The 13,281-nt window shown below is 43.5% G+C and overlaps 1 protein-coding gene across 11 annotated transcripts in view; it reads left to right on the top strand.

Moving 5' to 3' along the window:
- PPP6R3 (protein phosphatase 6 regulatory subunit 3) overlaps positions 1-13,281 on the top strand; it is a 138,241-nt gene that overhangs the window by 51,637 nt on the left and 73,323 nt on the right. For 5 of the 11 annotated variants that reach the window (XM_078057702.1, XM_078057701.1, XM_078057699.1 and 2 more), the window contains exons 1-2: positions 4,014-4,032; positions 12,224-12,456. The exons of 1 other annotated variant lie outside the window; for it this stretch is intronic. In XM_078057702.1, the coding sequence (XP_077913828.1) occupies positions 12,230-12,456 (227 nt within the window). In that variant the 5' untranslated portion in view covers positions 4,014-4,032; positions 12,224-12,229. Of the gene's footprint in view, positions 1-4,012; positions 4,033-12,223; positions 12,457-13,281 lie in introns of those variants that run through there. 5 more of the 11 variants (XM_078057700.1, XM_078057694.1, XM_078057693.1 and 2 more) reach the window with 2 other exon arrangements.

Here is a 13,281-nt window from a genome sequence, read left to right as displayed (position 1 = left end):
GCTTTGCTTATTAGTCACATCATAAAAAGACTTCATGTTGAGGTCTTTGGACCTGCTTCTTTCTACACTGTAGCAGCTCGTTCTAGCTCAGGCCTCACTTCTGCCACTGCTCTCCTCGTGGGGCCACCCCCTATAGCTACAGACTTAAAAACTGTCTGTGCTGTGCCAGGTAACTGCTGCCCCTCTTTGTTTGTTTTTTTGTGGTTTTATGGTTTTATGAACACAAATACAACGTGCACGTGAGCTGTCTATTCATTTTGTTAACTGCGCAGCCTGGCATTGGGATTGGTGACTCTGATGGCCAGCTGGGCTGCTTTTGTACAGTGGCTTTGTGGTTCTTGGAGGAGACATTGTGAGCAGTCTCTGCACAGTGAGATTTGTGTCACATCAGCACTTCAAGCTCCTTGACGCTGTGGACTAGGAACTTCTGGACGCCGCTGGGCTGCGTGTGCTTGTCTTCCTGTTGCTCCTGTAACCAGTGTTGGGCGTCACAAGCTGGTCCTGACTCTGCTGTGCCCCTGCTGTCTGTGCCTCTGGGCTTCTGCCAGTCGCACTTAATTCTGACATATCAGTCTGACTGGTGCCGGATGAACTTACTGGTCCTCTTTTTAATGATCTTGGGCTTCCCCAGAGGTCTGAGGGCAACTGTGATGCTGGATAGAAGGTGGTGACCTTCACAGGCAGCACTGGGGAAGAGAGCAGCCGCCCCTCTTGCTGTCCAGTAACATGTTGCTGCTCTCTAATGGTTGACTCTGATTTGTTGACTCTTCTACCTGGTTTCAGAGAGTCGGAGAATCCTGGGGCTTGAGATGGAAAATGCTGTTAGATCCCGTAAGAATTCTCTGATGTGACTTTGATCCTATCTTTTACCCTTGCTTGTTTGCGTGCGCGTGCGCGCTCGCTCTCTCTCTCTCTCTCTCTCTCTCTCTCTCACACACACACACACACACACACACACACACACAGCACCTAGATGCAGCTGGGTTTTCCTTGCCTTCATTCCTTTGATCTCTAACAAGGCTTCTGGCAAGAACTTGGTTACCATTGTGTCCCCCTCATTACTTGTCTTTTTTCTTCCCAACCCCTCAGTCTCGCTTTGAAAAGACCCACAAAACTTGTTCTTAGTAAAATATTATGCTTTACATATTCTTGGACTGAAGTTTTTGCAATTGTGGAAATTATGCGTAGAAGTTCATGTACATTTGAGTTTTAATAATGACAGTTTGTACAGGAACACAGTACTTGCTTTAAGGCAGACCAGGTGACAGAAGTAAGACTGGATTTTCCTTGGTTGGCAGTTGGCTTTTTTATTGTAAAGGTGAAGTGGGTGATGAGATTGCAGCATGCTCCCTGCCCATAGCATCTGGGTGCTGGATTTGGAGTTAGCTCCAGTGTGCGGGTGCTGTTTGCTTTCTGAGGGCTGTGTATTTCCCAGGCAGCTCAGAATTCCAAAGGCAAGCCATAAATTTTTGTCATCTGATACCACACAGTATAGCCAGGATTGAAGAAAAATGAAAATTGGGCTTTGAAGAGACAGAATCATGGTTGATGTTGGAGGAGGAATGGTAGTTTAGTGGGAAATCTCTCAGGGGATACCTTGGTTTTCGGAGATGGGTTGCTCCCTTTTTAGGCTTCTCTCTGTCCGGTACATCCGTTGCATTGTGGACAGTCCGTATGTAAAGTACACATCAGACCTTGCTGCTCACTTGCCCTGTCTTCCTGACTCCACAGCTTATGTCTTGGTGTATTGCCAGTTCCTGCTCTGTCCTGCCTTCATGCCTTGTCTTTAGCACCCCCGGCCTGCCCCATATTTCAGTCACCCCCAAACACTTGGCCATGCCCAGAACAGGTTAGACCTCTCCCTCTCTTGGCCTTTGTAGAAATCCAGCCTCTGTTGAAAGTGTACCTGCCACGGCTTAAATGTCATCTCCTCTATGTCGCTTTCCTCTGGTTATGCTCAGGATTGTTTCTTTCCGTATGTTATTAAAATATGTTGCTTCCTTTTTACTGTAGATACTTCACAGTATGTTTATCTCAGTTAGAACTCCCTGGTTCTGTCTCTCTGCTTCTGCAGCGAGCGCATGCTGCTCTGTACTGTATATTCTTGCAGGGCCCTTTGAGACCAGGTCTTGACGCCTAAGCTTATCCTTGCGCCTTCTGAACAACTCTTCTTGTTATGAGGGCCTTCTCCCTGCTATGAATTTCCTGAACTTACTGGAAACTTCTGTCTTGTTCTCTGTGCTTGCAGGCCTATGTCTACTGGTCTGGAATTCTTTTTGCTATAACATCACCTATTGAACCCTACCTGTATTTTGGGCCTTGTGTATAGGAAATCTTTCTGGTCACGATCCCCTCTGTTGAGCTCCCTTTCTACGGAACAAGCTTGGAGTTGATACCTTTCATTCTCTGTTTTCTTTTTTTTCCAGTTTTATTGTATTTTTCATGCGGTAGGGACCATTTATCATATTATTCCTGTATTAAAGTACCTGCTGATTAATATAACACATACTAAATGGAATTGGCTGCTTTATTTATTACTCTCAAAGAAAAGCTGAAATATCAAATAAATTACAAAGTAAAACTGAAAACGATTCTGGAATATCTGGGAGGTAGAAATGTGATTGCCTTTGACGTATTCTTTGGAAGAAGCAGTTGCAAAGCAAATACAAAGAAACTGGCTCAGAGTTTGTGTGGCCTTTCCTCTAAAGAAATACGTATCTCTAATAGGCACGCTGATCTTTAGTCCAGCCTTTGGGTGGGGGCTGGGGAAGGGCACCTGTAGGAAATGGAGAAGCAGCTACTGGGTGGACCCATTCCAGTCCTTTGTGATCTTTTCCCTTGGTACTGAGTGAGAGCTGCCCTCAGAGTCCAGCTGTTACTCTTTGTGTTCCATGTTTTTGCCTCTTCATGTAAAAGTTAGAACGTTTGCCTAGGCATTCAGCTTTGCTGTGAGGAGGAAGTTTATCGTTAATACAGCACAGAAGTGACCTCCCTTCAGAGTGACACTACATGCTCCTATTTAGAGGTCCTTTGCTCCCTGGCCCCTTCTTGTGGCATGCAGCTTTCAGTGTACTAAATGAGCAACCACCCACCCTTCTTGAGCCCAGCACTTCCCCATTTGGGTCTTGTCAGACGCTGCCCAACCAAGTTCCCCGAATACCTGCATCCAAGCCCAGGGGTGTGCTGGATGCTGACGCCCACTCCAGGTGTCTGGGTGCTGGCAGGACAGCATGTGCAGCCTTCCAGCAGCTCCGTTTGCCCAGTACATCCTGTTCCCAGGTTGCTGGTAAGCTTGACTAGAGGTATGGAGTGACTATGTCTGCTGCTCCTGGAGTAAGTAAGTTGTTTTCAATCTAAATGGGGGCCGTGAAGGTTCAGTTTACTCCAAGATGATGGGGAGTCTCCTGGCCTTTTTTTTTTTTTTTATTGATGAAACATTGTTTCCCGATGTATTTGAGTGACCTAGGCATTTTTTTCTTTATATTTTTTAAAAGATTTATTTATACATTTTAGAGAGGGGGGAGAGGGAGAGAGAATTTTCAAGTAGACTCCTGGCTGAGCACAGAGTCCAGTGCGGGGTTCCATCCCACGACCTCTGAGATCATGAACTGAGCTTAAAAGCAAGACTCAGACACCCAACCAGCTGAGCCGCCCATATAGTATTTTTGAGTTAGCTTAGAAAATGAAATTCCCAGAGACCTGCGCCTGTTTTACAATTCGGTTTACAATTTGGCAGGGTATATCGGTACCAGGAGTGAGCCACTTGTGGCCCTCCTGATTCTAGCCCTTCATTGTTTCAAGGTGAAGGATGGGAAAACTTCCCTTTTATTCCTACAAATATTTCTATATATTAGAGGCTAAAAAACAGTTCTAGTTTTCTTGTGATCTACTTTTTTAAGTTGAAGACTGTGCAAGTTACTTTATATATGTAAGAATAAACATGATTTCTTGTGTATGTTTACATTAGAAGAAAGGGAAAACGTGGCCCATAATCTGTCCTCACCAACCCCACATTGGCCCTGTGTGGAAAAGGTGGTTAACTCTTGACTTTGGCTGTGGAAGGAGATTGGGGGGAGGGTGGCTATTTTAGTACCAAGGGAGAAACTTTGAATCATAATTGTAGTAATATATAATCAGAACTGTCTTGTCCGGTACAGCAGCCACTGGCCACATATGACTGAAGCATAAAATGTGGCCGGCCCAACTTGAGATGCTCTAAGTGTAAAATACACCCAGATTTTGAAGACTGTACCAAAAGAATTACATGTTGAAATAATAATGTTTGGATGTATAAGGTTAAATAAAATATACTATTAACATTAACGTAGCCAGTTTCTTTTACTTTTTTTGATGTGGCTGCTGGAAAATTTAAACTTGGGGCACTTGGGTGGCTCAATCGTTAAGCATCTGCCTTTGGCTCAGGTCATGATCCCAGGGTCCTGGGATTGAGCCCTGCATCGGGCTCCCTGTTCAGCAGAGAGCCTGCTTCTCACTCTCCCACTCCCCCTGCTTGTATTCCCTCTCTCGTTGTGTCTCTCTCTGTCAAATAAATAAAGTCTTTAAAAAAAAAATTTAAACTTACACGTGTCTCTCATTGTGGCTCGTGTGCTGGTTCTTTTGGGCAGGGTTATGTTAGCCGGTAGGCGGAGCCCGCTCTGTTCTAGCAGTGGGGAGCCAGGGGCCTTCAGAGGAGTGCACCCCCTGAGGTGCACGGGGGTCTGAACTCCCACGGTACGTGCTTGTACACCTTTGTTTGAGATCATGAAAAATCTATTACGAATATTTCCTTTGTCACACACATAAATAGAAAAAATAGGAAAAATTAATAACTGTGTAGATTAAGTCTTCTCCTTTGTGTTGTCTTGGACGTCAGCTGTTCCTTCTCCCGTTGTAGCTTGTACTCCGAATATTGAGGGGACTGCAGCTATGAAACTGGAAGAGCTGACGTTAGCAAATATTCACTTAGGCCATGGGATCTTGGTGATTCCAGTGGGGCCAGTGATGACAGGGTGTGGACAGGCTGTCTTCATGCATGTGCCACCCATGTGGTCTCAGGGCCCCGTGCCCAGAAGTGTTTGCTTTCATGCTCAGCTGTTCTTCATAAGCTCAGAAATGCTTAATAATCTTGGAATCTGTTTTTGAATCTTTGAATATTTTGCCTTGGGCCCAGCCAGCCCTGCGTGCAGGTGTTCCACAGTTAACAGTAGTAGTGTGTGGTGGGGCTTTTATGGAGTAGAGCTTCTCCTTCTGGGATAGAACATTGCTAACTTTAGACACAGTTCTTTCTTTTTTTTTTTTTTTTTTTTTAAAGATTTTATTTATTTATTTGACAGAGAGACACAGCGCGAGAGGGAACACGAGCAGGGAGCCCAATGCGGGGCTCAATCCCAGGAGCCCGATGCGGGGCTCGATCCCAGGACCCTGGGATCATGACCTGAGCCGAAGGCAGACGCTTAACGACTGAGCCACCCAGGCGCCCCTGGGCACAGTTCTTAGGAATAGGAGAGTTTGAGTTAAATTCATTAACACTCTTCTTTGTTGTTCCCTCAGTTTGCTTCTGTCATTTGTAGGCAGGACAATCAGCAGTTTCTCCCTTCAGAGTGCTACTAGTTTATCTTTCACGGTGTTTGTCCTGTCATTTTGTCTGGGCTCCTGTTAGAAAGTGATACAGTATGTTATATTCTATATCTGTTACAGTGAACAAAAACCCTCTAATATCAGCTTGTCCACAGGGAGTTTCTGAAATAAATAACATAGTCACATATTTGCATCATATGCTTTTCTCTGTTTCTCATGGTTATGTAATTATTTTGAATATGCTTTATTGCAATTTGTTGCATATGATCAACAATAGTTTAAACCCAGGGCAGCAGTAGCAGCAGCATCTGGGAACTTGCTAGAGACAGAATTTCTGGCCTGATCCCTGGTTTACTGCATCTGAATTTGTGACTGTGTTTTAACAAGACCCCTAGATGTTTCCTATGCCCAGGAACAGTTGGGAGCACTGGTTTAAACCTCCTACGCTTGTGGGGGGGGCATGCTTATTGCACAAGCACTTCCCGTTGTCGTGGTGCCTGTGTGGTCCAGCTCCCGTCCCAGGCCATTCCCAGCGACTCTTCACAACCAGTTTGCGTGGTGAGGATACTGAGATTTAGAGAGGTAAAGTCACTTTCCCAACGCTTCGGGGCCGGCCAGTAGTGGAGCCGGCCTGGGAATCCAGGTCTGCTTAGATGCTTAAAGTCCTCACAAGGCTGGGGAGGAAATGCTGTTGATTTGATGAAAGCAAGTGGTTGTAGGTGGTTTACTTATACCACAGTTGGGCCCCTGTTGAATATACCATGCTGGTGGCACCCTGGAAAATTCTTCGGAGGGTCTGATGTTCTCCTACCTTTTACAAAGAATTTAACCACATGACTGTACTAGTTCCTGTGTCACAGACACGGTGGCACCTTCTCTCCCAGAAACAAAGTATTGCTGCTTAACTGCTTTGAAATAAAGGTACCGTGGCCCAGATTTTGCTTTCAAGAAGGAAGGTATTTCAGTAATCTTAGAGGAACTTTAATTAAAGTGGTTTATGGATCCTTTGGTCCTGTTTTGTGCGTGTAAGATGGTCGTTTTCACCTGTGTGTTGAGTTCTGGGGAGTGCAGAGCACAGTAGAGGCCGCTGTGGCAAGCTGACAGGTCAGCTCCCCTGTGACCCGCCTACCTGACCTTCAGCTCTTTTAGAGAGAACCCTGCTTGCAAGCTACATAATCCAACTTATAAAACAACTCTAAGGGGGCACCTGGGTGGCACAGTTGGTTGGGCATCCGACTCTTGGTTTTGGCTCAGGTCATGATCTCAGGGTCGTGAGATCGAGCCCACGTCAGGCTCCGCACTCAGTGCAGAGTCTGCTTAAGGCTCTCTCTCCCTCCCCCTCTGCTCTTCCCCACCGGTGCAGGCGCATGCGTGCGCTCTCTCTCTCTCTCAAATAGATAAGTAAAAATCTAAAAAAAACCCAAAAAACAAAACAAAACCCAAAGAAACAAAACAACTCTAGGATTTTGAAGAAAGATAGTTTGGTTTCATTTACCATTTTCCTCTTTGTCTTGTTAGTAGAAAAGTCTGTGATTTGGTTTACTGTAAGAAATTGTTTCCCCTTTTATCCCTAAATCCTATTCAGGTATAGCTAGGGTATGAATTTTAAAGTGTATTTATATTAACTAAAAATTAGCTGTTGAAGTGCTGGCTCCTTTAGTTTTTCTGAGTATCTTAGTTGTATTTTTGAAAGGGCTCCATTTTCTCACAGGGCCCTGGTTGAACTTTGTAACTGTTCATACCTGGCTTGTTTCTACTTCAAAGGACACAAATAGAAGCTAGGGTAACTAATTTACTGGTGCCATTCATTTCCAGTCAATTTGCTGTTTGGCCAAAAGGTAAAATACATAATGTTTGCTTAAGGAGTCTACTGTGGTTTTATTTTATTTTTAAGTTTGTAACGTACCCAGTTTAAAGAAAATGCACTGTGGAAATGTATATTTCAAAGTGTTCTGATGTAAAAAAATGCTATTCTAATTCAGGATGGTGGAAAATGAAAGGACTTAGGCATTTTTTAAACAGTTGCTAAAAAATTCCTGTTCTTGTGCTTAAATAAGTATAATAAAACAAGAAGTCACAGGCTCCGGGTTTAGAGGAGCTGGCTGGTCAGGTGGGACATAGTGCTGGAACACACAGACCAGGTGTGTGATGGCTCATCGTAACACAGCAGGCTCTGAGGTTGGCGGGCAGCTTTCTTCCAGGTGGTGATTTGGGGATGTGGAGGCACCTTCCATTTTTTGGCTCTGCCATCCCTGAGAGCCTTTTTTGTCTTGGGCATCCAGTCAGATGCAGAGGAGAGCACATGGAGGTTTTAATAGTTTATGGTGCACCTGGGAAGACATTGTCCCGTGGCAATACCTACTTGCCCAAGAAGTTGGGAACGTGGTCTTCGTAAACCGCTAGGGAAAGGGGAATGGGTCTCTAGATATCTGGCCCAGCACCATGTGACCGCACCCTGCTGGGTGGGCTGCGAAGGCCCAGGGTGGACACCCATGTAGTCTCAGAGATAATGGGGGGAAAGATAGAGTTAGTGGGAACCTGATTTCCTCCTGAGCCAGGGATGCTAAACTTCTTCTGTAAAGGACCAGGTAGTAAATATTTCAGGCTCTGCGGGCCACATTTGGTCTCTGTCACACATTCTTCTCTTCCCCTAAAACAACCCTTTAAAAATATCTAAACCATTCTTAGTGTGCAGGCTGTGGGCCGGATTGGTCTGTGGGCTGCAGTTTGCCAACTCCTGCTCTTATGTCGTCATGGCTAATTATCAGTCTTCTTATAAATCCAGTATTTAAGGGGTTACTGTTATAAGGTTGAAATTTGGGGCGTCAGTTTTTACTTGTACTACATCGATGTAATTATATTCTGATCAATAATTGAGGAGTATGGACTTTATCTAGTTTGTGGACATTTATAGTTTCCACTTGATGGATGTGAGTGTGTATCTTATTTATAACTAGCCAGTCATAAGGTCTTGATAATCAACTTTGCTTTTTTGTAATTGATTTCTTAGTATTTTTCATTATACTTTGCCTTTCTATATGGGTTACAAAAAATAAAGGCATACCACTTTATTTTTTAAAGATTTATTTATTTATTTTAGAGAGAGAGAGAGCATGGGTACAGGGGGAGGGGGCAGGAGGAGGGAAGGAGAGGGACAAGCCGACTGGCGCTGAGTGGAGCTAGATTCCCAGCTGGATCTCACAATGCTGAGATCATGACCTGAACCAAGAGACATGTAACCCAACTGCACCACCCAGGCACCCTAAAAAAGCATACTACTTTAAATGAGACCTAATTTTTAAAAAATACTTCAGGCTAAATTATTAACTGTGTCCAGTTTTCTGAATTCAGGTGGAGAGACCGTTCTGTTAGATTATCAGAAATTTGATTTACAGGCCAAAATAAGCCCAGTCTGACCTGATGTCGGTGGAGCATGGGAAATATTTGAATACACCTGGTAGCTTTTCAGTCAGTGACTTTGCCAAAGTATTTAAAATAAGTAATATGGGGACACCTGGGTGGCTCAGTCAGTTAAGCATCTACGTTCGGCTCAGGTCATGATCCCAGGGTCTTGGGATGGAGTCCCACGTCGGGCTCCCTGCTCAGTGGGGAGCCTGCTTCTCCCTCTCCTGCTCCCCCTGCTTGTGCTCTCTCTCTCTCTCTCTGACAAATAGATAAATAAAATATTTTTTAAAACGTTAAAAAAAATAAGAAAATGAACTCTTTTGTCAATTTGTAGACATCCCAGGATGGATGAATTTTGATGGAAATCAAAATTTCCATGATTGACTTTGAAGACAAGGTGTACTGACGTGGATGATGAGGTTTTTGGAGTTCAATAAGGTGCTTTTGCTCCTTGAGCTGAACTGGAGCTCCACTGTCTGTCCTGGGTGCCTGCATCTACTCCTAAAAACCGTGCAGGTTCATACATGCGTGGAATCCAAATATAGCCTGTGACTTGTGTGTTGTGTCTGTGTGTGAACACAGCTGTTTGCATCCTCGTACACTTCAGTAGCAAGAAGGAGGCAGAGTGGTAGCATGTGCTGTTTTTAGGATTTGCAGTCTTAAACTCCCAGATAAATGAGCCACATTGCTCCAGCAGAAGCATCGGAGACTGTGCTGACAGCGTTACTTTGGAAAGCTCCTTTCTTTCCTCCTTTGGAGTTATCTTTTGCTATCCTTGTCTTTTTTTCCCTCCTTGTTTGATGAGGATAAAATGGCATAATAACGTCTCTTTTGTTTGTTTGCCATTTTCCACAATATGAAAACCAAAAGATCATTTATGGTTTTATTACCACCATCTTTTTCCCTAAAGTTCCATTCTTATTAGGGATATATCACCTTTGCCCTTATTTCCTTAGTAACTGCCTTAGAAGTAGAAGTAGATTGCTCTTGTGTTTGGAGGATGTGTTTCTGTCCTTCACTAACAAAAGTGTTACACTCCCAGGGAGCACTCTGCCTGCTCCTGGTCTTGAAGGCCAGAGGCCTAGCATGTGGGTGGTTGCTGACCATGCTGGGAGTTGTGACCCTGCTTTTTTAGCGTGTTCTAGGTCTTGTGTACATAATTAGTGGCCTAATCGTTAAGAGGAGAGAGATGGCTGTGCCTTGTACTTGTGTCATCCATTGAGCTTTGTGGCGGACATTTCCACGTACAGGTGCCTCCAGAGTGAGGCGTTGCCAGTCCGGTTTAGGTGAACGGTCACAGTGGCTTCTCGTTCCTGACTGTGTCTTCCTGCTGCTGCTGACTGGATGTGAGTGCATCGCCATGTGTGTCTTTTGAAACATGGAAAGCTTTTTTTGAAGCAGGGACAACTTTTATAACACCATATTTCATAATCTTACCTAAAACTTGTTCTCTTAAGGAGTCCTTTTTTTTTTTTTTTTTTTTAAGATTCCTTAAAACTTTGCTTATATTTCAAACTGTGTTGATTATATACGTAATAGTGAAGTCAGGTGAAGTGCATATACTTCCACAGGCTCTTGCGTGACCTGCCGTGGCACGCATCTTTCTTCTTCTATTCCTGGATTGATCAGTATGACTGGCTGTATACATAACATTTGTCCTCCATGATGTCTGATTTTTAAAATATTTTTTTGAACAGATGTTCATGAAAATACTAAATCAGGGTATATTCCTACCTGATCTAATATGGGTGATTTAGCAAAAATAAATCCTTCTCAAAATGTATGTGTGCTCTACATAGGTTATGTTGCAGCTTCCTTCCTTCTACCTAAGCTCTTCCAACACAGGATTTTACATGAGCACATGTGGGTTTTAACATGTTTTTTGGTGATAACGGTAACAGGAGCCGCTATACTGGGTGGATAGTAAAGCTGCAGTTGATCTGTGGGTTTGGGGGTTACATGAAGTCAGAAGGTGTCTTACCAAACCCTGTGTCGGGTTCTGCAGTGAGCATCTTTGGCAGGTAGGAGTGGCTTGTGAATAGTCCTGTCCCTAACCAGGACTTTGTTTGGTGCTCTCATCTTGTCATGTGTTGCTCAAAAGTGGCGTTTGAAAGTGTCTTGTCACGGCAGCTGCAGATGACGTAGTGACTCCTGTGCTTCCTGTTTCCGGTTGTGACCGGTCAGGACCCTCTTTAACTGTAACTTGAAGAAAACAAACTTCCTGTCCTCACTGGTTGAGGAAGGGTGGGAGGAAGAGGAGGAAAGAATATATATATGTGGCCCTGTTAATGTCCAGTGGTTTTCCTGGTAACTGAGGATGTTGGTTTCCCTCCTTCGTCAAGAACTAGGTTCTAGTTGTTTAGTTTCTTTATTAAGAATGGCACAGATTTTATCATTTTATGACTTTCAGCTGCGAAACTGCTCTCAGTGGCTGAAAGTGCTAGTTTGTGGTAGTGATTTATTTAATTCTTTAGTATTCTGAAGAATGCTAGATACTTAGGTCACAGTGCTTGTCATTTGTTGCTTGAAGATATAACTTCTGCATAAGAATGTTCTTCAACTGTAAGAAAGGGTTTTCTTTCTTCCTTTCCCAGCATTAAATTCTTTTTTTTTTTTTTTTTTTTTTTTTAAGTATTGGGGCTCGAACTCATGGCTGTGAGATCAAGACCTGAGCCGAGATCAAGAGTCAGACACTTACCCGACTAAGCCACCGAGGTGCCCCTCCCAGCGTTAAATTCTTAACAAAGTGTGGATGGGTTAATATTGTAGGTTAAAATCAACCCAAGTTTATGCATTCTTTCAGCATTTTTAAGTCAAAATTTTTTGTTACCAATAAAACTATTTTCTGAGAGGGCGCCTGGGTGGCTCAGTTGGTTGGGCAACTGCCTTCGGCTCAGGTCATGATCCTGGAGTCCCGGGATCGAGTCCCGCATCGGGCTCCTTGCTCAGCGAGGAGTCTGCTTCTCCCTCTGACCCTCCCCCCCCCATGCTCTCTCTCTCTCTCTCATTCTCTCTCTCAAATAAATAAATAAAATCTTAAAAAAAAAAAACAACTATTTTCTGAGAAGGAAAAATCCTGCCGATTTTACTTATTTAGAAAGTATTTTATAGGTTCAATATGACACTTATTTTACTTATGTGACTCAAGTTGGCATTTTAGATTGTAAAACTCAATTGAAATTTGAAAAATTAATATGTGAAGTTGAAATTTTATTTGAAATACTCTCTGCATTTTGTTTAGACCAGCATGTTTTGGAAATTTGATCTTCATTCATCATCCCACATAGACACACTTCTAGAAAGAGAAGATGTAACACTGAAGGAGTTAATGGATGAGGAAGATGTTTTACAGGAATGTAAAGCTCAGAACCGCAAACTTATAGAGTTTCTGTTAAAAGCAGAATGTCTCGAAGATTTAGTCTCATTCATTATAGAAGAACCACCTCAAGACATGGATGAAAAGATCAGATACAAGTAAGAAAATTCAATCTTCTCTTTAGGGTGGGACTGAAGTGAAGTGGGGGTAGAATATTATTCTTGTTGTCCGGCAATTCCCCAGGGCTGTTGTAGACCATTTAGAGTGTCAAGATGGTCAAGGGTGACAGACTCAGTGGAGCATTTAATCCGTTCTAGAACCGAGTCCAGTGAAATCACAGGGTTTTTAAAATGAGCGTTCTAAATTGCAGTCAGGAGGCTTTGTGGAAGGGCAAAGTGCTTTATAAACAGTGAAGAAGTTTCTGAAAATAGACGATTCAAGTAAGTATTTTCTCTTCTTTGCAAATAGGAAGGTAGAAATTATGTGACTGCCCCAGATTACATGGCACATCTAAGCCAGAGCTTGGGTTATGAAGACTGTTACTGGTACAAGAAATTCTGACTTTTGTTAAGATAAGGGAATGGGTCTTGGGGAACATCAGTGGAGCTAAATTGAAGTAGCTAGCCCCTTGGATCACTGAAGCAGGTTTACGTCCTCCCCACTAGTTTGCTCTGCTCAGAGCAGAGAAGTAGTGCCCGGCGGGCCCTTCATGACCGTCTCTTCCGACACTTGGACTGCACATGCCTGGAAACCCTTTGTGAGCACTCCACGTGCATGCAAAGTATTGGGGTTTCAGTGAACTCTCTTCCCATATCCAACTCTGATTGAAGTATTTGACTCTTTCCCTCCTCCCCAGAAAATCGGACAGATTCAGGAACAAAAAGTCATTGATTATTCATTAAACAAACTTAATGGAATAGGAAGAATTAAGGCTTTTGGTAGATTATTCTTTGCCCTTTCTCCCCCAGTATCTTCCTCTTTTC

This window comes from Halichoerus grypus, chromosome 11 (genome assembly GCF_964656455.1).
Source record: "Halichoerus grypus chromosome 11, mHalGry1.hap1.1, whole genome shotgun sequence".
In the NCBI taxonomy this organism is placed as follows: Eukaryota; Metazoa; Chordata; class Mammalia; order Carnivora; family Phocidae; genus Halichoerus; species Halichoerus grypus.
Note: the sequence above shows the minus strand (reverse complement) of the source record. Positions and strands in the feature narration are given on the sequence as shown.